Source organism: Hibiscus syriacus, unplaced genomic scaffold, assembly GCF_006381635.1.
Source record: "Hibiscus syriacus cultivar Baekdansim isolate YM2019G1 unplaced genomic scaffold, ASM638163v2 tig00111238_pilon, whole genome shotgun sequence".
Lineage (NCBI taxonomy): Eukaryota > Viridiplantae > Streptophyta > Magnoliopsida > Malvales > Malvaceae > Hibiscus > Hibiscus syriacus.
The window spans coordinates 219,187-245,480 of NW_024063030.1; the positions used below are offsets into that span (position 1 = coordinate 219,187).

At 35.3% G+C, this 26,294-nt stretch overlaps 5 protein-coding genes and 1 long non-coding RNA gene across 6 annotated transcripts; 1 reads left to right on the plus strand and 5 right to left on the minus strand.

Moving 5' to 3' along the window:
• Positions 1 to 9,789: 9,789 nt before the first annotated feature.
• Positions 9,790 to 11,459, minus strand: LOC120157175 (heterogeneous nuclear ribonucleoprotein Q-like). Its single transcript, XM_039168408.1, has 4 exons — positions 11,391 to 11,459; positions 10,400 to 10,729; positions 10,204 to 10,320; positions 9,790 to 9,963 (listed from the first exon to the last, which is right to left on the minus strand). Exons 1-4 carry the CDS (start codon positions 11,457 to 11,459, stop codon positions 9,805 to 9,807), a joined length of 675 nt encoding a protein of 224 aa, XP_039024339.1. The 3' UTR covers positions 9,790 to 9,804.
• A 220-nt stretch (positions 11,460 to 11,679) lies between these two features.
• On the minus strand, positions 11,680 to 16,784 carry LOC120156847 (protein transport protein SEC24-like). Its single transcript, XM_039168102.1, has 14 exons — positions 16,457 to 16,784; positions 16,322 to 16,387; positions 15,682 to 15,735; positions 15,412 to 15,584; positions 14,933 to 15,119; positions 14,680 to 14,825; positions 14,451 to 14,605; positions 14,115 to 14,196; positions 13,916 to 14,031; positions 13,360 to 13,458; positions 12,999 to 13,122; positions 12,606 to 12,886; positions 12,003 to 12,217; positions 11,680 to 11,891 (listed from the first exon to the last, which is right to left on the minus strand). The coding sequence occupies exons 1-14, from the start codon at positions 16,782 to 16,784 to the stop codon at positions 11,680 to 11,682; spliced, it is 2,238 nt and encodes a 745-aa protein (XP_039024033.1).
• A 1,494-nt stretch (positions 16,785 to 18,278) lies between these two features.
• On the minus strand, positions 18,279 to 25,476 carry LOC120156864. The gene is made up of 3 exons (XR_005519094.1): positions 25,466 to 25,476; positions 25,221 to 25,224; positions 18,279 to 18,381 (listed from the first exon to the last, which is right to left on the minus strand). It is a non-coding gene; the product is annotated as an uncharacterized LOC120156864 (long non-coding RNA).
• On the minus strand, positions 18,408 to 20,533 carry LOC120156862 (uncharacterized protein At2g27730, mitochondrial-like). Its single transcript, XM_039168131.1, has 4 exons — positions 20,405 to 20,533; positions 19,653 to 19,787; positions 19,201 to 19,239; positions 18,408 to 18,697 (listed from the first exon to the last, which is right to left on the minus strand). Exons 2-4 carry the CDS (start codon positions 19,761 to 19,763, stop codon positions 18,482 to 18,484), a joined length of 366 nt encoding a protein of 121 aa, XP_039024062.1. The 5' UTR covers positions 19,764 to 19,787; positions 20,405 to 20,533; the 3' UTR covers positions 18,408 to 18,481.
• LOC120156863 (OTU domain-containing protein 5-A-like) lies at positions 21,126 to 22,156 on the minus strand. Its single transcript, XM_039168132.1, has 3 exons — positions 22,038 to 22,156; positions 21,888 to 21,995; positions 21,126 to 21,222 (listed from the first exon to the last, which is right to left on the minus strand). The coding sequence occupies exons 1-3, from the start codon at positions 22,143 to 22,145 to the stop codon at positions 21,181 to 21,183; spliced, it is 258 nt and encodes an 85-aa protein (XP_039024063.1). The 5' UTR covers positions 22,146 to 22,156; the 3' UTR covers positions 21,126 to 21,180.
• On the plus strand, positions 25,024 to 26,096 carry LOC120156861. Its single transcript, XM_039168129.1, has 2 exons — positions 25,024 to 25,174; positions 25,567 to 26,096. The coding sequence occupies exons 1-2, from the start codon at positions 25,042 to 25,044 to the stop codon at positions 25,965 to 25,967; spliced, it is 534 nt and encodes a 177-aa protein (XP_039024060.1). The 5' UTR covers positions 25,024 to 25,041; the 3' UTR covers positions 25,968 to 26,096.
• The last annotated feature ends 198 nt before the right edge of the window (positions 26,097 to 26,294 follow it).

Consider the following 26,294-nt stretch of genomic DNA (forward strand, 5'->3'; position numbering starts at 1 on the left):
AATATCTCATTTAAAGATTTTTTTTAATATTTAAAACAACTTATAATACATTAGATGTAATATAGAACAAAATATTAATAATACAGATATATCCAAAACGATAGCAAATACATGTCACCAAACACAACTGAAAAACATATACAGATATACGTTCGTACAAAATAAGTAGTTGATCTTACCTGATGCCAAATCTGCTAGCTTACAGTCTGTTGTTATCTGAAAAGGGTAAAACTACAGAATGAGCTAAAAAGCCCAATGTGTTCCGTACAGTGTATATAAAAACATACTGATAAAAATATTTCAGTAAAATCGATTTATGCAAGCATGTCGTTAAAGAAATATGAACACTACCCCCATCTGATCACAACAAATGTGTAGGTTTCCCATAACCATACAACCCGGCACAACAGTAAGGCCCTGAGCACACAGCTGAGGAGCCTGCATATATTCTTCCTCCAACATATACCCCCAATGATATTACTAAACATGAATGCATCTAGTGAAAACAATGATTAATACTTTAAAACATGAAATGTTTCATGCTTAGAAATCATATTCAGAATTATAGAAAACAAATAAAATCGAATCATTAACGTACAGTAAATTATATATCAGATAAGCCATATTCAGAAATCAGGTATAAAAATATATCATAACCAGAGATCATATCATAAGTGTGCCATAAATCATATATCAAACAAACGGTATTTAGATCGATATTTTAACACATTAAAATAACACCTTCAAGAAACACACCTGTAACAGTATGAGAAATCAGATAGGGAAGCATATTACTGGGTCTGTCAATCACGCTATGCTGTAGCGCTAGATTCTACGAATCGGAAAAAAAAATCCATATTGGAATCCTAATATAAATAATCTTAATCTTTATTTAAATAATATACAGAAACCTACAGGTAATTCTTGTATTACGCGGTTCGGATTGATCTGACGAACGGACAACACCGGACCTGACTGGTCCTCGCTCAGGTGAAACACGAGTACCTTCATAAAATATCTTACTTAATCAATTCCTTAACCATATCTCAAATAAATAATCAAAATACTAAAATACTAAGCCTTTTTGGTTTCACATGCTCGATTCGGGGTTTAGGGTCAAAATTTGGTAAAACGGACTTCGGAATCAGATTCAGGACGTCAAAATACATAAAACATGACCTTCCGAAAATTCGAATTCTTGGTCAAAATCAAAGTCAACGGGTTTGACTGACGATTTGGAGACTTTCGGATTTGAATTTGGTGAAATAGACCCCAAAAACAGATTCGGGACATCAAAAACTACCAGGATAGGTATATTCGGAAAAGATTAACGGTCGTTTAATAGCCGATCAAAGCCGGTCAAAATTCTGGTTAAAAGAGGTCAACAAATTATCGACCATTTTACAGAAATAACACACTTTTTAAAATAATTACAAAATAACACATTTTTGAATTAATTACTAAAGTAGCACCTATTTTGAATTAATTACTAAAATAGCACCATTTTGAATTAATTACTAAAATAACACCCATTTCAAATTAATTACTGAAATAGCACTCATTTCAAATTAATTACTAAAATAGCACCCGATCAACGGTCGGGTCGAGTCAATGGGTCAGGTCAAAATCGGTCAAACCCTTTGAAAAATCGGTCAAACCGATCATTTTAATCTTCCCCACGCGCAGTGGCGGCGCGTGGGGGCTCTTCAAGCAGCGTAAAATTCACGAAAAAATTCCTAAAAATTATTTTGAGCGATTTCGAGATACTTACAAAGCTCAGTTCAAAATTTTAAACGGCAGAGAGCTCGATTTCAACAAATCGGAAACTTTGACTACTTCACCTCCACACGCGATGCAGCCGCCGAAGACAAGGAGGACACCGGTGGACTCGGAACGACACAAGGAACACGATGGTGCGGGAGGTGTAAAAAACGGAGCAACGATCGGCAATGAATTTAGGATTTTTTAGGCGGTTTGCTAAAAAAAATGTCGAGGCTTTGACTTGAAATTCACGGCGTTTGGCATCGTTTCACTTCAATTAACTTAAGGGATTTGTTCCTCGCTCGATGATGAACACGATGGTGTTTTCAAAACAACGATCGGAGGTCGGATGGCGTCGGAATCGAGGTTGGAAGTTGAGGTTGGGGGAGGGAACTTTGAGAGCAATTGGTTTCTGATTTTCAGAAACCAATTGCACGTATATATCAACCAAACTTACCAACTTTTCTTGGGTAAATTCAGGGTTTAGTTCCTGAATTTTCTTTAACTCTAAAATAAGCTACAAGTTTTAAAAACTTCTAATTTAGTCCCCAAAATTCACAAATTTTCACAATTAAAACCTCAAATTTCAATTAAATATTATTTTGAAATTTCTGAGTTGTTACAATTATCCCCATCTACAAGAAATTTCGTCCTCGAAATTTACCTTATGAAAATATATGGGGAAATTGAACCTCCATTGACTCCAATATCTCCCATGTAGCTTCTGAGGGGCTACGATTACTCTACTGAACTTTGACCATTAGAATACGCCTATTTCGAAGAACTCACTTATCTCTCTCTAAAACCTGAACAGGCTCCTCCTCATATGACAAATCAGGTCTCAGCTCTACCTCATCAACTTGAATGGTGTGATCTGGATCTGGACGGTATAGCCTCAACATAGACACATGAAAAACATCATGAATACGACTGAGCTGAGGAGGCAACTCAAGCTGATAAGCAACAGGTCCGACTTTCTTCAGAATAAGATACGGCCCAATAAATCGCGGACTCAGTTTACCTTTACGTCCAAATATCAATACCTTATTCCATGAAGATACCTTGAGAAAAACTTGATCTCCAACCTCAAACTCGATATCCTTACGTCGCTTATCTGCGTATGATTTCTGCCTATCAAATGCATCTCCTAAGCGATCACGGATCAGTTTGACAATATCTTCAATCTCTCAAACCAAGTTTGGACCCAAAGTTTTTCTATCATGCAACTCTGTCCAACAAATAGGATTTTTGCCTATCAAATGCATCTCCTAAGCGATCACGGATCAGTTTGACAGTATCTTCAGTATCTCAAACCAAGTCTAGACCCAAAGTTTTTCTATCATGCAACTCTGTCCAACAAATAGGAGCACGACATCTACGTCCATACAGAGCCTCATACGGTGCCATACGAATACTTGCCTGGTAACTATTATTGTAAGTAAACTCAGTTAACGGCAAGAAATCTTCCCAACTACCACGAAAATTAATCACACAACTCCGAAACATATCCTCCAACACTTGAATAACTCGTTTAGACTATCCATCAGTCTGAGGATGAAAATTTGTACTGAAATTCAAACGAGTACCAAGAGCCTCGTGCAAAGCCTTCCAGAACCTGGAAGTGAACCTCGGATCTCTATCAGATATGATAGACAACGGAACACCATGAAGTCTAACGATCCCAGAAATATACAATCTAGCCAGTTTGTCCAGAGATTAATTAACCCGAATAGGGATAAAGTGCGCTGACTTGGTCAGTAGATCAATAATTACCCAAATAGAATCATTTTTGGAAGGAGTCAGAGGAAGACCAGTAACGAAGTCCATCGTAATGCGCTCCCATTTCCACTCAGAAATCTTAATTGACTGTAACAATCCAGATGGATTCTGGTGTTCTGCCTTAACTTGCTGACAAGTCAAACACCTCGCCACAAAATCTGAAATATTCTTTTTCATACCAGTCCAAAAGTAGCGCTCATTGAGATTATTGTACATTTTGTCCCCGTCAGGGTGCATATCATAAGGACTACTATGAGCCTCCTGAATAATAACTCGTCTCAACTCATCATCTTTAGGGACGCAGTAACGACCATGAAAACACAAAATACCATCCTTATCCACAGTATACTCCGAACTCGATCCCTGCTTAACTTGTTCAATAATGGGAAACAATGAGCTATCAAAGAGCTGTTTGGCCTTAATCTCCTCAGCAAAAGTAGGTTTAATCTTCAACTCTGCTAACAGACTATTATCATCAAATAAACTCAAGTTGGTGAATAAGGCTCTTAAATCTGATATCGACTTACGACTCAAGGCATCGGCCACTACATTAGCCTTTCCTGGATGATATTCTATCTCAAAATCATAGTCCTTTAGAAGCTCCAACCAGCGACGCTGTCTCAAATTCAATTCTTTCTGAGTAAGCAGATACTTCAAACTCTTATGATCAGTATAGATATAATACTTTTCTCCGTAGAGGTAGTGTCTCCAGATCTTTAAAGCAAAAACAACAGCAGCTAACTCCAGATCGTGAGTAGGATAGTTACGCTCATACGACTTTAACTGACGTGACGCATAAGCGACAACCTTCCCACCTTGCATCAAAACACATCCTAATCCAGAATGAGAAGCATCAATGTAGACAGAAAAATCTTTCCCAAATTCAGGCTGAATCAACACTGGGGCTTGAGTTAGAACAGTCTTCAATTTCTCAAAGCTAGCTTGTTGGTCCTCAGACCAGACAAATGGAACATTTTTCCTCAATAGTTTTGTCAGATGAGCTGCAATAAGGGAGAACCCCTCAACGAAACGACAATAGTAACCAGCTAAGCCCAAGAAACTACGGATCTCAGAGACGTTCCTGGGTTGCTTCCATTTCAGAATAGCCTCCACTTTGCTCTGATCCACCTGAATGCCATCAGCAGAGACGATATGTCCAAGAAAAGTCACTTTGTTGAGCCAGAACTCACACTTGCTCAACTTAGCGTATAGCTTATTCTCCCTTAGAGTTTGTAGAACAATTCTTAAATGTTTCTCATGTTCTGCTTCACTTCTAGAATACACCAGTATGTCATCAATGAACACAACTACAAACTGGTCCAAATAAGGTCAAAACGCCCGATGCATCAGATCCATAAAAGCAACAGGGGCATTTTTTAACCCGAATGACATCACTAAAAACTCATAGTACCCATACAGAGTACGGAAATATGTCTTCGGGATATCAGAATATTTCACTTTAAGTTGGTAATAACCAGATCTCAAGTCTATCTTTGAAAAGATAGAAGCCCCTCGAAATTGGTCAAATAAATCATCGATCTTGGGCAGATGATATTTGTTTTTAACCGTGAGCTTGTTCAGTTTCCTATAATCAATACAGAGTCTTAATGTCCCATCTTTCTTCTTGACAAAGAGAATTGGGGCTCCCTACGGTGATACATTGGGTCGGATAAATCCCCTGTCCAACAACTTCTGGAGTTGGACTTTCAGTTCCTTAAGCTCCTTTGGGGTTATATGATAAGGAGCCATTGAAATCGGAGTGGAACCATAATAGACTTCAATCTCAAACTCGACTTTTCTATCCGGAGGTAATCCAGGTAACTTATGGGGAAAATATCAGGAAATTCATTGACAATCCAGATACATTCAATATCAGATTGAGAACTCCTAGTATCCAAAATATAAGCAATAAACGCCTTAGAACCCTTCCTGATCATCTTATCAGCTACCAAAGCAGACACAACATTCGTCAGAAATCCACGGCGTTCTCCGATCATTACAATCTTTCGATTATCTGGGGTTTTCAGAACAACTCTCTTGGTCTCAAAATCAATATTTACTCGATGTTTGTCCAACCAATCTACGCCGAGAATCAAATCAAACTCTTCAAAGGGTAACTCCATCAGGTCGGCCAGAAAAATCTCCCCATTGATCTCTATAGGACATTCTCTAAAAATACGATCCAACACTATGGACTTGCCTAAGGGACTTTGAACTATCACCGAATGCTCAGTATTCTCAATAGGAATATTTAGACCCTCAGAAACGGAATACGATACATAGGAATTAGTGGAACCACTATCGAACAATGCAAAGTAGGGAACTGAATGAATAGTAACAGTACCTGCAGTCACATTAGGCCAATCGCGATCCTGTCGAAGTCTGGCAATGTAAACCAATACAGGCTGTCTGGCCTCAGATCTGACTGGACCCCTACTCTGAGATGTTCGGCCTCTACTAGCGGATCCAGGTGCTCTCTTCTGAGTACGACCCCTTACTGGAGTCTGAATTGTACTATGAGAACTAACAGGAGTACGAGTTGGTGTTTGAACTGTAGGACCTGACCATGTACAATCATTTACAAAATGGTCACCAGAACCATATTTAAAATAGGTACCCAATTTTATCCTGTATTCCCTAAGATGAGGTTTCCCACAATAATTACATGACTGCGACCCAGAATCAACAGGTCTAGAAGACTGAACAGCTAAAGAACCAGATGCCACAGGCCTGACACTTACACCACCTCTCTGGAAAGATTCACCCCTGCCTCTCTTGCTCGGGTGTGCAGATGAATAATTAGAACCAGAAGGTCTCCTGAATCGGGTTTGAGCTCGATCACTATCTCTCTTGTGCTCTATACACAGTCAATCTATTTCCTCAGCAGTATTGGCTATCTCAACCAAGACATCGAAATTCTTCTCCCGGTGAGTAGCAACTCGGCTCCTGATTTCATGCCAGAGTCCATTCTCGAACCTCAAGCATTTATCTGTGTCTGTCTCAACAAGTCCAGGAGCATAACGGCTCAATCGGATAAACTCAACCTCGTAATCCATAACAGACATGTTACCCTGCTCCAAATTCTGAAACTCCTGACGTCGCTCCTGCAGGTATCTCTCTCCAATATAACAACTCCAGAAACGCGTCTTAAAAAGATCCCATGTTAACTGGTTTCTCGAAATACTACCAGAAATTGATTGCCACCATCTGAAGTTCTCTTTCTTCAACATAGTTAGGGCCCCATTCAACTTCTGCTAAGGTATGAGGTCCATCTCATCCATAATCCTCTCTGTGTCCTCCAGCTAATACTCAGCGTCTGTCGGAGGTCCACCAGTAATACCCTCGAATGGAATTACACCAGCAGCGACCAAAGAATTTGAAATCTCCATTGCAATCATGTTACTAGGGGCTCTAGCAGCTCTCTGAAACATGCGAATGATAGCTCTATTAATGGCATCTTCGTTCATATAAGTATCCTCATCTTCAGCAACAGGAGGGTCTCTCACAGGAGTAAACTGATCATCATGAGAAAGGGTCGGATCTACTTGTGGAACAGGAGGATCACGTGGAGACATCGGGTCGTCGATCGTAACAGAAGGTCGAGCAACTCGCCCTCGACCACGTCCACGTACTGTTCTACGACCTTTAGCAGCACTCATCTTTGGATCTATAAGGCTCTACAGAAAGAATTTGAAATATATGTCAGATTAACATCAAGGATCTCAAAAAAAAACTTTAAATCATAACATAAGGTGACACGTTTTTTTTCTTTTTAAATCCAAAGTTTAGGACTCATATACAGTATGAGTGTTTAAAATTGAAAGCTCTGATACCACCAAATGTAACCCCCCAAACCCGGTCTGTAAGTTAGACCCAAACCTAAGTAGTCACATATCCCATTCAGAGATTTTTTTTATATTTAAAACAACTTATAATACATTAGATGTAATATAGAACAAAATATTAATAATACATATATATCCAAAACGATAGCAAATACATGTCACCAAACACAACTGAAAAATATATAGAGATATACGTTCGTACAAAATAAGTAATTGATCTTCCCTGATGCCAAATCTGCTAGCTTACACTCTGTTCTTATATTAAAAAGTGTAAAACTACAGAATGAGCTAAAAAGCCCAGTGTGCTCCGTACAATGTATATAAAAACATACTGATAAAAATATTTCAGTAAAATTGATTTATGCAAGCATGTCGTTAAAGAAATTTGAACACCACCCCCATCCGATCACAACAAATGTGTAGGTTTCCCATAACCATACAATCCCGGCACAACAGTAAGGCCCTGAGCACACAGCTGAGGAGCCTGCATATATTCTTCCTCCAACATATACCCCCCAATGATATTACTAAACATGAATGCATTGAGTGAAAGCAATGATTAATACTTTAAAACATGAAATGTTTCATGCTTAGAAATCATATTCAGAATTACAGAAAACAAATAAAATCGAATCATTAACGTACAGTAAATTATATATCAGATAAGCCATATTCAGAAATCAGGTATAAAAATATACCGTAACCAGAGATCATATCATAAGTGTGCCATAAATCATATATCAAACAAACGGTATTCAGACCGATATTTTAACACTTTAAAATAACACCTTCAAAAAACACACCTGTAACAGTATGAGAAATCAGATAGGGAAGCCTATTACTGGGTCTGTCGACCACGTTCTGCTGCAGCGCTAGATCCTACGAATCGGGAAAAAAATCCATATTGGAATCCTAATATAAATAATCTTAATCTTTATTTAAATAATATACGGAAACCTACGGGTAATTTTTGTATTAAGCGATTCAGACTGATCTGACGAACGGACAACACCGGACCTGACTGATCCTCGCTCAAGTGAAACACGAGTACCTTCATAAAATATCTTACTTAATCAATTCCTTAACCATATCTCAAATAAATAATCAAAATATTAAAATACTAAGCCTTTTTGGTTTCACATGCTCGATTCGGGGTTTTAGGTCAGAATTTGGTAAAACGGACTTCGAAATCAGATTTAGAACGTCGAAATACATAAAATATGACATTCCGAAAATTCAAATTCTTGGTCAAAATCAAAGTCAACGGGTTTGACGGACGATTTGGAGACTTTCGGATTTGAATTTGGTGAAATAGACCCCAAAAACGGATTCGGGACGTCGAAAACTGTCATGATAGGTATACTCGGAAAAGATTAACGACCGTTTAATAGCCGGTCAAAATTTTGGACAAAGGAGGTCAACAAATTATCGACCATTTTATAGAAATAGCACCATTTTTAAAATAATTACAAGAATAGCACCTTTTCGAATTAATTACTAAAATAGCACATATTTTGAATTAATTACTAAAATAACACCATTTCGAATTAATTACTAAAATATCACCCATTTCAAATTAATTACTGAAATAGTATCCATTTTGAATTAATTACTAAAATAACACCCGGTCAACGGTCGGGTCAAAACCTTTCAAACCCTTTGAAAAACCGGTCAAACTGGTCATTTTAATCTTCCCCACGCGCAGTGGGGGCGCGTGAGGGCTCTTCCAGCTGCGTAAATTTCACGGAAAAATTCCTAAAAATTATTTTGAGCGATTTCGAGATACTTACAAAGCTCGGTTCAAATTTTTGAATGGCGGAGAGCTCGATTTCAACAAATCGGAAACTTTGACTGTTTCACCTCCACACGCGCCGCCGCCGCCGAAGACAAGGAGGACACTGGTGGACTCGGAACGACACAAGGAACACGATGGTGCGGGAGGTGTCAAAAACGGAGTAACGACCGGCAATGAATTTAGGATTTTCTAGGCGGTTATGCTAAAAAAACGTTGAGGCTTTGACTTGAAATTAACGGCGTTTGGCAGCGTTTCACTTCAATTAACTTAAGGGATTTGTTCCTCGCTCGATGATGAACATGATGGTGTTTTCAAAACAATGATCGGAGGTCGGATGGCGTCTGAATCGATGTTGGAAGTTGAATCAACCAAACTTACCAATTTTTCTTGGGTTAATTCAGGGTTTAGTCCCTGAATTTTCTTTAACTCTAAAATAAACTATAAATTTTATAAAAAAATTAATTTAATCCCCAAAATTTACAAATTTTTACAATTAAAATCTCAAATTTCAATTAAATATTATTTTAAAATTTCGCTGTTATTACACAACATTACCTATAAACAGCCCTTTCAAATCAACAGTAAACAGTAGTCTCCAATACTAGAGACTACAGTAGGAAAGCACTAGTTCATTAAACTAACCTTCACCAATGCCAAACCAGTAACTCCGGGCCCAGCCTCTAACAAGACCTTCCTTAGGTGTTCCTCTCTCCAGCTTCTAGGAAGATTACCAATAAACAATTGATTCTTTGATTGGGATGTAGAACATTTTATTTTTCTACCCTGAGGTAGAGAGATTCAGCAACCAAAGAAACATATTTGAAAATATCAAACCTAAGAACGCTGTTGTTAGAAATAAAGAGAAAATGGGGATGCGTTGTACACTTGTGATTGTTACTCGTCTCTAAATTTAGTGTCCATATGCATCACAGCTAAAATTCTGTAAGTCCTTTCAGGTTAAGATGCGATACTTATTAGCTTGGGCAATGTTAACATATAAATGAAGCATAAGAAGACTCGCACCTTAAACTCAGGATTATTTAGCTCATCAATGGCTTTACAGGCCGATTCTACGCTTCTAAAGGTCACAAATGCAAAGCCCTTGTTTTCACTTGAATCTTTACCTTTCATAATCCGAACCTGTCATCATAGAGTGTGATGTAAGTCTTTGTCTCAAGTAGAAAAGAAAATATTCCTCACAAACATCATAAAAGCACACCCCAGTAACTTCTCCAACAGATTCACAAAAGCCTTTCAAATCCTCCTGAGAAACACCATGTGGAATGCCTCCTATATAAACTTCAGAACCATGAGGAGGGCGAGCAAGAAGCTCAGCATGCTTCCTATTTCCATCCCCATCCCCATCTTCAGATTTAGTCTCAGAAACATCAGCCCCCTTAGCATTTTCAACATCCTGATCTTCTTCTTCTTCCACCTCCTCTTCTATTTCTTCCTCTTGTTCTACCTCCACTTCTTCATACTCCACCTCTTCTTCAAAAATATAGTTTAAAATTTTGACAACCCCATTGGAGCTCAACAATACAATCAGCTATGAATTAAAAGAAAAGAGCGAACAAGATCAACCCACGATGAAAATATGTATATGTATATGTATATATATCATTTCTCTCGAGTAGCAGTGAAAAATAGGAACATTTCAATAAATGGGCTTGGGTGGAAGATACCAGAGTTATAGATGGTGGGAAAGAACCCTTCGATAGTTGAGAGAGCAAGGATCTAAGCTTTACGGTGTGAACTGCCAATTTAATTGGATGCACGGTCGTACTGATGGAATGAATTCATTATTACTAGTTTACAACTTTTATAGATAAAAACGAATAAACAAAACCATAGGCAACAATAGAATTAGAAAGAGTGTCGTGTTTAAACTAAGATTTTTCACTAGAGCAAGAAACACCAGTTAGAAAGTTGAGGTGCAGCACGGTCAGAAATGCTATTAGCACTAGGGTGTTATCCAAACATCACTTGCGGCGAGTTTCAACTTTAAAAATAGCTTAGACGCATGAGCATCCCTTGTTCAATGGGCTTAATCTGAAACATAACTAAAGGCATATTATTTTTATTTAATTTCCAATATTTTTATATATCTATAATTTATCTAAGGTTTAATTACAAATAAGTGTCAATTTATTTTTATTTTGTCTAATTTTCTTAATAAAAGTATATTTCTAATATTTCATATTGTTTACATTATCAAGTCTATCTAATAAATGCGTGACACCATTCATCTTCTTCCATACCCCGTATAGAACACTCATTTCAAGTCCGGTTAACATAAGCAATGACAACAACCCCTCATTTCGGAAATGGTGTAAGAGACACCCCGACCGTCTTTAACCAAACAGAGCTGAACTACAAAAATGCAGGCAGTCCATTTCGGGATTTAGCCATTTCTTGTCTGCTGGTTCATCTGCCTCTAGCAAAACGTATATTTCTACTTTGCCCTGGGTTCAAATTACAGAAATGGTACAAAATCTTCTATTTCAAGTACTCCAACACACTTTGGGTGATATCTTCGAGGAAAGATACAAAGCCCATGACACTGGTTATGCCACTTCCGTCGACATCCTGCTCCTCGATAAGATAGTTCTCAAACACCGTGGCATCATCATGCCCTCCCCGGATAAACACAAGTTTGGGAGTAATACAGCGATCTTGTTTCAGTTTGTTGATAGTAGATCGCAGCAAACCTGATAAGAATGATTTACCTCAGAAGAAATCACAGCTAATAAACTTCCAGTTCGATTCTTAAGAATCAACTTCTAAGAGAGAAACCACTGACAAATGATCAAACAGCTTACAGTCATGGGGTGGAGGAAAAGGAAGGTTAGGGTCTGCTGTAGACGAATAAAAGACGATTAGAGTGGTAAATGCATCAAGGAAAAATATCGGACTTCCACTGGTGATCAGAGCAGTACGACTCAATGAGTGCCGAGGATAGGCTTGTGTATCTGGCGTTGAATATGATGTTAGCATTGGGTAGATGGCACGGTAAAGAGAACTTGGTTCCAATGCACTGCATCATATATATGGGAGAAACATTTCAGAGTTATAGTTATCATCTATCAAGGTAAAAGCCATAGGAGTCTTAAACGATAATCAAACATCCATTAATGAGGACAAAAAAAAATTAAAAACATGACTCCAGCTAAACTTCCAAAATAAGCTGCTAGGATAAGTTTATAGTTACTGATATTAGAGATAGCAGTTTATAGTTACTGATATTAGAGATAGCTTCACGAATCAATCTTCCACTAATTAAGTAAATTTAAAGACTCAAAGGCCTGTGCCTTTGAAAGATTCAACAGCCACCAGGGTGTGCGTATGGTTCATTGAATCTCTTGATTATTTAAGAGTGTGACATAAGAATATAACCCAGATCCAATCATTTAAGCAACATGTACCTGAAAAGACATTGCATATAAATCCGGTAATCAGGGTGAACACCTTCTTCGTGGAAACGCATAAGGGGATTTCGAAGCAAGGCAAAAACCAAGCGAGGTAAAAGTTGCAGTTGTGGGCAATGCGAGAAGGTAACATCAATCTGAGCAGCGATTGAACTACTTCCATTCTTGTATTGGATAAGATTAAAAGCTTCATTGTATTGAGTTGTGAGGATAACTAGCCAATCGTGAAGCAAGATCCTTCCCTCTCTAACTCCTCGCTCCAAAGAGGCTAATATAACCTTTAGAATTAAATTATATATATATATATATATATAAAATATTAGAGACGATACTCAAAAAATAAAATGCATAAGCACACATCTAGAAGACATGAAAAGAGAGAAGGCAAACCTTGTGAACAAGTAAAGATAGCACTGCTTCAGGATCAACACTGTCATAAAGTTCATTAAGATTTTGAGCTGTGCCATACTGCAAAGTTCGTATTCTAAGTCGCCGCTTAAGTGAATGCTTGCCTCTGCATAAATGATGAGAACTTATTAAGCTAAGCCCAAAAATAGCTACAGAAAGAAAATTGTCAATTGATTATGCTTAATAACTTGGAACTCAAATCAAAAGGAGTTTGACATGAATGATAATAAACTAATCTCATTGACGTGCAGATGAGCCTATAGTCAAGCCATCAAGAATGAAACAGTTCACAATTCAATTGTAGTCTGGCAAGAACAATGTAAGAATAGAATGTCCAATATACCTACTAGAAGAAACCACTCCTGAACTAGAGAGATCCTCAGGGGGCACGACAACAGTGTACTGGAATGCAATTTGCACCATAGGTAATTCAGAAGAATGTCTGCAAAGGAAAAAGGAGGAGATTAAAAAAGATATAATATTACAATGGTACTGCTCCACAAATTGTTATCAACAAAAAAAGGTAGCAAAACCAGATACTACTCAAAGAGAGTATATTTCAAGCATTTAGGTAAGCTCATCTGGTTCAGGCAAGAATTAATATAATGAAAAGAACAAAATATAAATCTGCAAGCTCAGCTTCAGATTTTCTCACATGATAAGAAGAAGAGAGACTTGAGAAAGATTCCTAACCAAGCATAATGAATATATTTTATTGAATTTTGAAAACGCAAAGTAGAATACTAAGCTATAAGATTCTATGCCAGATGAAGTCCCTGCAATTTACTGCAAGATATACAGATTACAGAATGCATGTCCATCAAATTTCAACAATCAACAGCCGTAGAATATTTGTTTTGTTTCACTCAAAGAAAGAAACTGGAATGAGTAATTTATACCTGGAAAATCCAACATTATTGGAAAAATCAAAATCATAAGCATATGTTGCAAAAGAATCACAACAAATAATGTGCTGAACATTTTCATATTGAGGATCTGGGAAGAAGTGACCATACTGCAAAAGGAGGGATTAAAAGAAGTGAGAAAGCAAGAACTGTTGGGTAATATAAGAAAACTTGAAAGAAGGGGAAAACTTACAGAATGGCCAGGTTTGAATTCCGTAGATGTCCTCAATCTTAGTACACAATTAAAAGCATATGGTCGACTTAGCATTCGGTACCTGCAAAGCAACATCAATAACAAACTGAAATGGAGTATCCATATCATTAACGCAAGTCAAGTAGATATCAAGTGTTCGAATAAACACATACTGTTATTTTTTAAAAAAGGAAATAAACTAGAAGTGTATCTAGCCTAAAAGAAAATATAGCAAATAATTGTTATAATATCACTTTGTTATGCCATTAACCAATACAATATCATTTTAGTCCGATAAAACCCCATGAAAGAATTAGAGGAGATCATAGTACTAACATGTCCTGAGGAAGTGTTGAATCATCTGTATTTGAATATAAGAACAAAGAGCCACCACTTTCTATGCTAAGAAATTTGAGAGATGCCAAATCTGTATACTCATTTGTAACAGCAAAAATGTCCACACATACACCTGCTTGAACAGCCACAGCAGCCTGTAAAATATGTCAATGCTAAATTTTCCAATCCACGCAACAAAAGATGAGATAAAAAAAGTTAAGAAATCTACCAGATCTTTGTAGAATGGTGTCTGCTCAGGAAGCAAAGCACGGTCTGCATCTTCTCCCTTACTAGCATATTGCTCACCATACCTTCTTGTATCTAGCTGCCCAGGTCCATAATCAGGAGGACCAGAGAGAAAGGCAAAAACTCTAGCTGCAGTTGAGTTCAGAGAAGATAACAGAATGTAGCAAATTATTGACATATATGATGAGAATAAAGACATTTGAAAAATCAGAAAAACTCTATGGTTTCTCTCACACCTAATGCAAAAGTGTTTCCATATTCTGATCCAAGGTAATTGCATAATGCTTCCATTGCGACCCCAAAACCACGGCCACCCATCAACACACCATCCAACACTTGACCTGACCCTGGGGTTCTCTCCCATGAAGTAGTTGGCCTGAGAGTTTCAAGTGCAGATGTGATACGATCCTTACAAGTTTCAACCTGAATAGGTTATTGATTTTACAATATCAGTATGCAACAATTACGAAATTACATTATTTGATTTATATAAATGTGGAGACACCACAATATCATAGGTGAAAGACTCAAACAACAAAGGTTTTTTCAGATACAAACTGATATATCTACTCACCCCCTCCCCAATTCTATTCTCACAAAACAACCACTTCATTCCCTAAATATCACACTCAGAAAATCAAAACACGTAGCATGAACCATGAGAGGCAGCAGCTGAGGATAAAAACGAAGGAAACAAGAATGTACAAATACATACTGGAGCCAAAAATTGTAACAAGGGCATGACATCTTCAAGTTCAATTGGTAAGGTACCCTCTGTCTCCTGAGGGACAAAAACATTTTTTACAACAGGTATCGGTCCTTGAACATCATATAACCCTATTTTGTGGCTGAAAGTAGCTAGGCCAAAAAGAGACCCAGGTGCAAGAGCTGCAATATAAATGAAAATGAAGGAAAAGGGTCAACCTTTGAAAGGGGGAAAAGAAGAAAAAGAATCAATGAATCATTTTATCCAGCAAAAAAGAACCTTCCAATGTTGCCTGCAATGCACTTTTAGTAAGCTCCAAAAATTCTTCTGAAGCTATAAACACAAAAAAAGAGAAAGTATTATAAGCATATATAGGTTAAAATATAGAATCGAGAACATAAATAAGAACATCTGCCAAAACATTAAGGGAAGACCTGAGCTAGAGACCAGGTATGTTATTAACTCAATACCTTTTTCTTTTCTTCTGAACATCCTTCTTGGAGCAATATAAACATTCGTATTTTTCACACACAACAAATGCAAAATAAAAACATATAAGCAAAGTGCAATCTTACTTAACTGTCAAATGTCAATAACTACTCAGTATTCTCATATTCATATTTACTACCGTACATGAATGGATTCCACATGTAAAGTGTCTAGAATATGAATTCTCCTACTTTCAAGTCCTAAATTGGTCTTAAGAATATAGTTGTCAATATCATGAAACTCGGTTCATCCAAAATTTGTATGACGAAAAAGAAACTAGATTCTCAACTAAATGACCCATTTTTACCCTAGGAATCAATATCAATTATAAATCTAACTGAAATTCGAATAAATATAATTGCCATGTACCCAAAAAAAATAAATTAATAACACCAAAATTAAAATCTAACAAAGTAAACGAGGATCTCACACGACAAATCAACAGCGGCAACATACACCGGACGAGCGTGCAACATTTCGTCCTCCGATCTTTCCACTAAATAGAAACACGAAAAAGAAAAATGTCAGTATCCCTCATTTTTCTCAGTAACCAAATTACACTTACAAGGCAACTCAAGATCAATAAAGGACGACATCATTTCGGCACACGACTGAGGACGAGAGTATCTGGCGATGGCTTCAGCAGAGAGGCCGTTGAGTGTGCCGCAAAGAGAACAATTCCAGGCCCATTGGTCGAGTTCACAATAGGTGTTGAAATAAGCGTAGCAATTCTCGCATCGAGGTAAAAGTTGGCCGTCCGATCCATAGGCCGGTGCTTGATTGTTCTCATCTTTGGAGGCGAACGGTGTAACGGTTAATCCCCATGGAACGCCGGAAGCTTCTTGGGAGTCGGAGTCGGTCGGGAATCTTGACACCGTCGCACGAACCGCCATAGTCTTTCTGTTTTTTGGGTATTTGTCGGAAATTGATGTGATCGTTTCGCTGGTTTAGGCTAAGCTAGGGAGAGTGTGAATGAGTACTGCGCTTGCGTGTATATTCGTGTTAGATAGCCAATAAGAAACTTAAAATATACCACGTAGGATTTTATAATGACGTGGCGGATTTTTTTTCTTTCTTTTTCTTTAAGAATTCTGTGCTATGAGGTATTAGGTATTTAAGTAGGGATTAATTAAAAAAAGGTGTTTCAATTATGATTTTTTATTTAGTTATTTAAAATTTTATTGTTGTTAAAATCTGTGTTTATTTATTTTATTATTATTTTAAAGTTAAATCCTTAATGTCTATTAAAAAATTATCATTCAATTATTAGTAGACACGTAACATGAAATTTAATTATTTTCTTAAAAATTTTAATTTCTAAAAAACATCTTAAAAATTCTCACAAAATCCTTTTAAACTCCATACATCGTTGATGCACCAATGAAGTCTCCTCCTCTCACTTTAATAATCGTAAGGCCTAGTCCACGACACTTTTTATTTGTAGTTCGTGCAAATACCATCGTTCCGTTCGTTGTACGTTTGCGCCACCTCCTTTGTTGATTTATAATGACCGGAGAAAAGGATAATTGATAGTGAGGTCCAACGATAAAATAGATGGGCGATAGTGGTTTGTTCTAACTATTTTTTTTTATAATTTATAATTTAAATATCGTCGTATACTATCATATCAGTATCGTAAATCGTCACGTCAATATTATAACGGTCAATATTTGATTATGTTTGTTAAAAAATTAAATTATTTTTTTCAGTCTAAGAGTCATGTTAAGTGTAAAAAAAATTTAAAATCATATTAATTTTTTTTAAAAAATTTGAAAATCTCATATACCATTGAACCGAAATTTAAAGAGGCTTTGATTGTGATGATAAAAAAAATTTTAAGTCCTGGGATCATAATTGTTTTGATTTAAAACTTGGTGTAAATTTATGTATTCATACAATAAAATCAGGTTGAATTTAGATGCCATCAGTAGACGGTAACTGCACCTCAGGAATGTGGGGTGATCCATCTGAAAACTTTCTCTTCACGTTGAACAATGATATGGTGCCTTCACTTGTTTTCCCTTCCCTGCAGAAGATTTAAGTAAAAAGGGCACTAGGTATTAAGAGATAGCAACTGAGCAGCTCCAAGATAATCCTTTTCGGATTCCTACTCATTTTGTCACCTCCACTGGTACCTTCTAAGAAACTGTTTTCCGAACATAAATTCAAAATACCAGTTGACATTATGCTATAAATAAAAAAACAGAACCATGGTCCATGAACAACCCATTCCATAGAGAAACTAGTTTATCATGTAATTTATCGAAAGTATTGACCATGAACAGTCTAATCATTTTATCTTAGCTTAACATCATTTTCTAGCTCCTAAGAATGTTTCGATCATTGTATCACAACAAAGATGGCAACAAGCTAAGTGTGAAAATGGATGCAGAAAGAGCAATTAATTCCTCAAATTCATTAAAAATCCATTTAGAAAACCCACAGCCTGGAACTGTAGTATGTAAGTAGTTAATAAAACAACATAAGATGCTTATAAAAGTTTGGTTTATTTATCAACTACTCCGCATGACAGCGCATGGGGTAAAGTGTTCACGGCATGTTCCACTTTCAAAATCTGATGCATTCAACCTCAGTCATGGACTTCTTGCTTCTTTTCCTTAGACATGAGATACCATCCCAGACCACCAGCAAAGGTCACAACACCTGCGAGAACCCCATAGTTTCGATACTTATCAGTTGATACTTTCTCGGTAGATGCCCCTGTTGTTGAGGTAGAGCTAATAGGCTTAGCTTCAGTCACGCTACCCCCTGAACCTGCATCTGGCTTCTCCTCTGGTTTGGGTCCCTGAATATTTCAACAATTAGTTGAATACTTGGTCACTTATTTGTTACAAAAAATAACTTGAATTTTGATTTTTGCACATGACATGTTATCACGATTGAAAAAGGAAAATGACAACTAATAAACACTTCAAGCTTTAAACTATTACATGACCTTATTACTCATTATAACCTAGCACAAAAATAGCAAAACCAAAGAACTCCAATCTTTAGCACAATGGCAACTAATATACTTTTTTGACATAAGAGGAAATGCCACCAGCATTTTACTTTAAACAGAGTTCGCCATGGGAATAAAATGATGCACAATGCAATTCGTGAGCAATGCATGGTGGTAAGTGTTTGTACATGTATATCAGTTGTTGTAAAATATTTTGTAGGCTTAAAAAGTTTATCGAATAAGCATCGAAAGATAAAAGGAAAAAAACAGTAAGAACCCTCCTAAGCATCTAATCCACAGCAATGAATTTAGGTCAGGATATATATAACATATCAATGATAGCATACCTTGCGTGCAAGTTTCTCCAATTTCTCTTGCTCAATTTTCTGCAATAATGCATCTTTTTGTTAGTCCACTAACAAGTCACAACATATAAAAATAATGTAAAAAGTCATACGGCAAAATATTAGGGTGTCAGTGACTGTCAAAATCCTTAGATATTCCTTGTCACTGCTCGGACAAAAATGTATGACCCAGTTTCTATCAGTCACCCCACCGATCTTTACAGTATACCCTTTTCCTAGAGAAGGATTATGGGAAATACTAACTTATTGATAATCCCAAGTGAACAAAATGCTAGAAACTTTAAGCAGAAAAACAAATATGCAGGAAACAAAGTTAGTTTAACCTTTAAACAGAAATGACAATCAGAATGTTAACACATCTGAACCTTACGCTCACACCACCAAAATAACATGCAAATGATAATCGACGAAAACAACTTGAAAAGGATGCATACTTTGATGTAAACATTTTCTGCAGCTTTTTCCTCCTCGCTGAGTATCTTCCCAGACCCACTCGAGAACCTACGAGATATAGATCTAAAGGTCATTCTGGTTGCCATTGCCATACTAAGTGTAGTTGACTATAATACCTACAACCAGCATACAAGAAACAATCAATCAGGTAACCCAACATATAGAACCAACAATCACATGTTACCACAATCAAACATGGTCAATTTCTCTCAAAAGCAAAGATGGAAATAATCAAAGGAAAACAACGTAACCCCAATTCTAAAAACATGAAAATTACACCAGCATCAAACTATGGTATCTAGTATCAACATCAGCTCTCCAGCTTCAAATGAGGGTATTAAGTATTAGCATTATGTAATTGAAAGCGTCAATATCATTTTCTAAAACAAAGAAAACCCTTGGGCTTAAAGCACCTAAGTGATAAACCATATAGGGTTCAAAGTCAAAAATGTCCTAAAAAACCAAAAAATGCATCATCTACAACAGTCTTAAACTAAAACACAAAATGATAACAAAAAAAACGAAATATATTTTCCATTTCATATCTCATCTCCAGTTTCCCATTCATTTCACCGAATCCTAAAGTAGACCAATAAAGACTAACAAAACCAAGTGTTAAACAACTTGTGAGATTAAATGGAAAACATGTGCAAATAACTTTGGATCGAAAGCAAATTCCCATAAATTGAATGGGATCAGCTAGAAATGAAAAATGCGTCGAGAAATTTCTTACCGAGCAGCTGAAGCAGTTACAGAGTAAAAGAGTAAAGAAATTGTTGTGGAGAATGGAAAGACGTGGTTGCTGCCTGCTGGTTGAGTGTTATTGTATAGGCATAGGGTTTGTAGGAAATGGGCCACGTTTTAGATTGGTTCATACGGAAGGAAGCTTTCGGCCCGTTTGATTGGAGCAAACGGATTTTGAATTTTGATTCTGTGGAGAGTTCCACACTAATCTATGCTTTTAAGATTCCAAGATTTGTGTAGCATTTGGTTTTTTTTCTTTTTTACTATTTCGTATGAATTTTTTTAAATAGTTTATAATATATAAAATAATATTTGTTTATAATTATTTTAATTAATGATCATATGTATATCTGATAGATATAACTGTTTGAATTTAAAATTTCAAAAAGAAAACAATATTATCTTTAATTATGAAGGTCATGGATTCAAAATATGTTTTAAATTGGATTATATTATCTTTTTTTCTTATTTAACAAAAATTATTTTATTTTAGAAATCTCTAATTTAAATATTTTTTCATATATATTTTTATTTTATATTAATAAAATAATAACATATATCTTTATCTTATTAAATAATTCATTAAGTAAAAAGATATTGATGCGGTTGATATTGTTTTAGAAAAACAAATATAAATATGTGAGATTAACTATAAATATTAATTCATTCATTCAAAAAATATTAAGAATAAATTTTAATATTATACCAGAGACAAGCAATCATCGAATTTTTATACAATGAACAGAGGAATAGAAGTAAAGAATATTAAAGCCAAGCAACTTGAGCCAACACGGTTAAGGACAGAATTTTAAATAACATTCGCGGTCATTTTTTTATCATGTAACGTTTATCACGGTTACATATATAACAAATTTATTACGGTCATTATGAGTATCATGGTCTTAATTTTTTAAAATATCGCACAACTTACTTTAAAATGATTAAATTAAATATAATTAAAATAAAATATAAAATTTAAATTACTGAAATTTAGATTACTGAAATTAAGACTAAATTAAATAAAAATTAAAGTTTACATTTTAAACTAAAAATTAATTTCTAAATTTTAAAAGTGGGAGAGATATGAAATTAATATATTATTTAAAATTATATTTTAAAAATTATTTAAAAAATAAAACATCCCCTTCTCTTTCTCCCCTTGATTTCATTGTCTGTAACAAAAAAATTATGTTTTCACTCTCAACTTCCCTTGTCCTCTTCCGACCTTTTATTTTTTTGAAATAAAAAAAAGTTACAGTTGGAAATTAAAATCACAGTTGGAATAATAGTTGTTGTGTTTCGTTATCGGTGCAATCAATTGTTTACCGTTAAATTATGGGTGTAAAATTTTGAGATTAATGTAAATTTGTGACCCACCGTAAAAATCATAAAAATCGGTTTCAGACAGCAGCACTATCGTAATATTCCGATCGCTATCACATTTTCGGACCGCAATTTGATACCCATTTAAGGGTGCCACTGTTAGACCCATTGCGACGGAGGACACGGTTATTGTTCATGGCACCGGCTGTATAAACCGGAATCTGTCCTCCTGATCCACTGCCATTATCCCCACCACCATCACCTCCTCCGTTGGCGGTACCGGAAGCTGCGTCCCCTACTCCTCCACCGCGGGCGCCAGCAGCTGCGCCACCACCGCGCTTTTTTACAACTTGAATCTCGTGCTTACCTCCTGACTCAATTGAGATTGAGAATGAGTTTGCCTCCATGGCTGCTTTATCATTTAGTTTTTCGTGATTGAGATCTACAGAAAAAAAAATGAAGCCGTGGTGAAATTAATAAGCCTGTAACTAAGAACAGCAGCCTTGCCTGTGAAACATTCAGCAACAGGAAAAACCATATATGAGAAAACTAAAAAAACCAGTACCTGCTACAACCATGGGATTTAGAGGAAGAAGATGAAGGGAGAGCGGGAATAAGAAGACGGTTGGTGGGAATCTCATGTTGAAGCCGGTTTCCAACTGTAGCAAATGAAAGAATAGGGTAGCTTTGCAAATTTATAAGTTCCATAAATCAGCCACTTGTTTCCAGCAGAAACCATCGTTTTTCCCTTTACAAAAAAGTTAGTGGCCACACACATATTCTTCTTGTTTATCCTCATCCACACTCGCAAGTGCATGTTTGGCCCAACGTCCCGTTTCATCTTCAGCAACCATTTTACTTTCTGGGCATTTCGTTAAAGTTATATATTATAATTTATATATTATATAGTAATTTTAAAAAAATTATTATTATACGTATTATTTTATTATTAAAAACCCGTCAACTTTTTTATTATTATTAAGATATGGGAAATAAGGTTTACTGAGAAAACTGCATGGTGCTTTATTGGCAGTAATTTCAACCAATACTAAAATTGAAATACTCCAGTACTTGGTAGTTAGAACTTGAAAGTTTCATACAAGTACACTTTAAGGGGAATAAATAATGATGCGTATGCCAGAATTAATCTAAACTAAAATTATAGGGTAATTGAAAATATTAACATATACCAATATTTTAAGGGTAAATTACATCATTACTCACTAATTTATTATCTCTTTTCTATTAAGTCACCAAATTTTTTTTGATGGAAACGTTATTAACATTATATTTTATTCTATTTTAATCGTTGTCCGTGAAAAAAAACTAATGGAAATGTTGCTATGAATTTAAAAAAAAAACAATTGTGTCATTTTCTCTCTCTTCATCAGCAACCCATGTGTTATTCTTTTAGTATTTTTATTTGACTAAAATGATGGTGGCACATGACACCGCCTAAAATATTTTTTGATTTTATTTGATTAATACGTTGGTGACATATGACAACATCTTATTAAAAAATAAAATCAAAGAAAATTCACGTTGTTTGAGTGTTGGGGAGAAGAATTGAACATGGCATTAATTATATTTAATTTGTTAAATAAATAATATTTTGACTTAAATATAAATTTTGATAAAAAAAATATAACAAATTTCTAGCCTAGCTCAATAGTTGGGCGTTAGAACTCTATGCAAGAGGGGAAGAGAAACGTGAAAATTTTAAAAAATATATCATATCAATGTCATCGTTATTTATTTTAATGGTTGGATGATTAAAATAGGAAAAAATAACGTTAGTGATACTTTTGTCAATAAAAATAGTTTAATGAGTAAATTAGGAAAGAGACAATATATTAATGACTAATGTTGTAACTTACCCTATTTAGCGCTTCAAAACCAAAGAAGCGGCAAATTACAGAGAAGGGGTAATGGGTCCAACAGAATCCAGCAGTTCAACAAAGAGAAACTGTAATCCAAATAAATAGTATTTATTGGAATCAGGGAGTTTCATCGACCTCTGGGACACCTACCCTACAATATTTACTCTAACCTTTACCTTGTCACAAAGGGTTCTCCTATTACCGGTGTGTATGATTGGGGGAATATGAGATTTTCATTGGAATAAAATTTACATTCTCCGTTTGGTTGGTCGGGAATGTTATTTTCGGTAATCTTATATTATCAATAGTGGATTTTTTAGAGTATATTACCGAGAATGTCATTATCTCTCTTTCCTTAAGTATTGTTGGATTATCGGCTTTATGGACTAAAATACCTTTATATATATTTTTTCAAAAATATCATTATTCTGTCATTGAATAATAAAAATTCTATGAATGTTAAATTACAAATTTATTCTTAAATTATTTTAGATTTAAAAAAAACTATATATATAATTAAAATTTTATATGAAGTTAAGTGGTTAAAATAAAAGTTTACTCTTTCATTAAACCTTTTTATATTTTCAATTTTGTAAAAAAATTATATAAATTTTATTCCAATAATATTTTATTATTTTAACCGAACACGGTAATCTTACATTCCTGCTAAACCAACCAAACACAAAATACAACATTCTCAATAATCCTATTCCCTGATAATCTTTTATTCCCACTGATAATCTTACATTCCGTGAACCAAATGCACCTTAAGTTTCTTCCATGTAAAGGTTAGTAATTTTTAGTTTCAGAATCATATCTATTTTCAAAAAAGTTATGTGTTTGAACACATATCATTATCGCTAAAAATGCCAATTAATGTTAATTTTAACATCCCCATTTTAATAATTAAATTTTATCTTTTAATTGGAGTTTTTAGTTTCATTATATGTTTAAAACATAAAAATAATATTACATCTTAAAAATGGAGATACATTTAGAACTATTCGAATATTGTGTCTAGGCTAAATGGAGATGTGAAGATTATTAATAATTGTTAAGTTTTTTTATAGAAGATGAAATATGTATTTAAGGAAAGATTTTGATTTTATTTTATTTCATGCCATTTGAATTTCTATACTGAGATTATATCATATTTATTGTAACTTGTATTTTTATTTAACGAAAACATAATTTTATTTAAAATAAATAAATAAATACAAGATAGCATGGTGTAACCCAAAGAAAAGAAGATAAGGAGGTTCTCGTGTTGGTTCGTTACTGCAGTAAATTAACACCAACAACCCACTCTTCCTACATTAAATATGGTCTCGGCTGATCCCTAACCCTTTGCATTTATAGGCACCAAATTATACTACTTTCTTCCATCATTCTTCTTCATCCTCAAACTTGGTTCCCTTTCTTGATGGAACTTCGTGTAGTAATCACTGCAGCACTCGTCTGCGTATGGGCTCTTGCTAGGCTTCAACTCTCATCTTCCCATGTTCTCGATTCCAAAATCTCTTGCCTCGACTGCAAACATTATTATGACTTCTCAGGTTATGTCCCTCTAATTTTTGTTGAGTAAACTGCTTTTTTGGTCACTTATCTATTACTTAGTTTCTGTTTTGATCATATAATTATTATTTTTCTTTTTAAAATCATACGTAATGGCATGTTTTGCTTTTGTTTTGGTCACTCCTGTTAAAAAATCAATGATGATACTTATGTGTCACCATAAGTTAATGCCATGTAAGTATTACAAAATTTAAAAAAATATCACATCAATAGACCAAAATAGTACTAAAACAAACGTTAAATATGATTTAAAAAAATAATGTTTGGATGACCAAAACAGAAACTAAGTAATAAATGGGTAGTTTACCCTGTGTTTTAACATATATGCTTAAATTAATTCATGTATAATATATATTTAAAAAAAAAATTGCAGGCATCAAAGTTGCAGTGAAGTGTGATAAAGTGAAGAAACTAGCCACCGCAACCGCCGAAGAAAACGGTGCTTTCAGAGTGGAGCTTCCATTAGACATCTCAGAGAGCAATCCACCACCATCTGTCGACTGCCTCGCCAAGATCATCGGTGGACCGAACCGGCTGTACGGTAAGAACAAGAATCTGGTGTCGAAGGTTGCGAAGAAGGTGAGCCATCGCGTGAACTCTTACACCACTTCCACTCCACTTGCTTTCTCAACTTCCTGCTCTTTGGCTACCGTTGATGCTAAATCATGTGGACTCGGTTCGTCGAAGACCATTGATCTGCCACTACCGCCGGAGTGGGGACTTGCTCCATCGAGCTATTATGTTCCTTTCTTCCCCATCATCGGTATCCCTTGATGTTGGTGGGTTCTTGGAGGTTACTCTTTGTATAATAGAGTGATTAATAACGTTAAGTGCTTGGGATAAAGACTAATTAGTAGTATGTTTATATAGTTCTTTGCTGTAATGTATTATGTGTGTTTAAGAGTTGTTTCTTGTTTAATACTAGCATACTATATATTCATGGCTTTTCACTGTTTCTTAAGCATTTTTTGGGCATCCCATTTTGAACTTTTTTAGAAAAAATGTAAAGGCTAAGCTTCCTATGTTATCCGAATTTTTTTTATTTTTATATATTTGATTTTGATACCTATATATTTGAACTTTTTAAATTATTCGAATTCA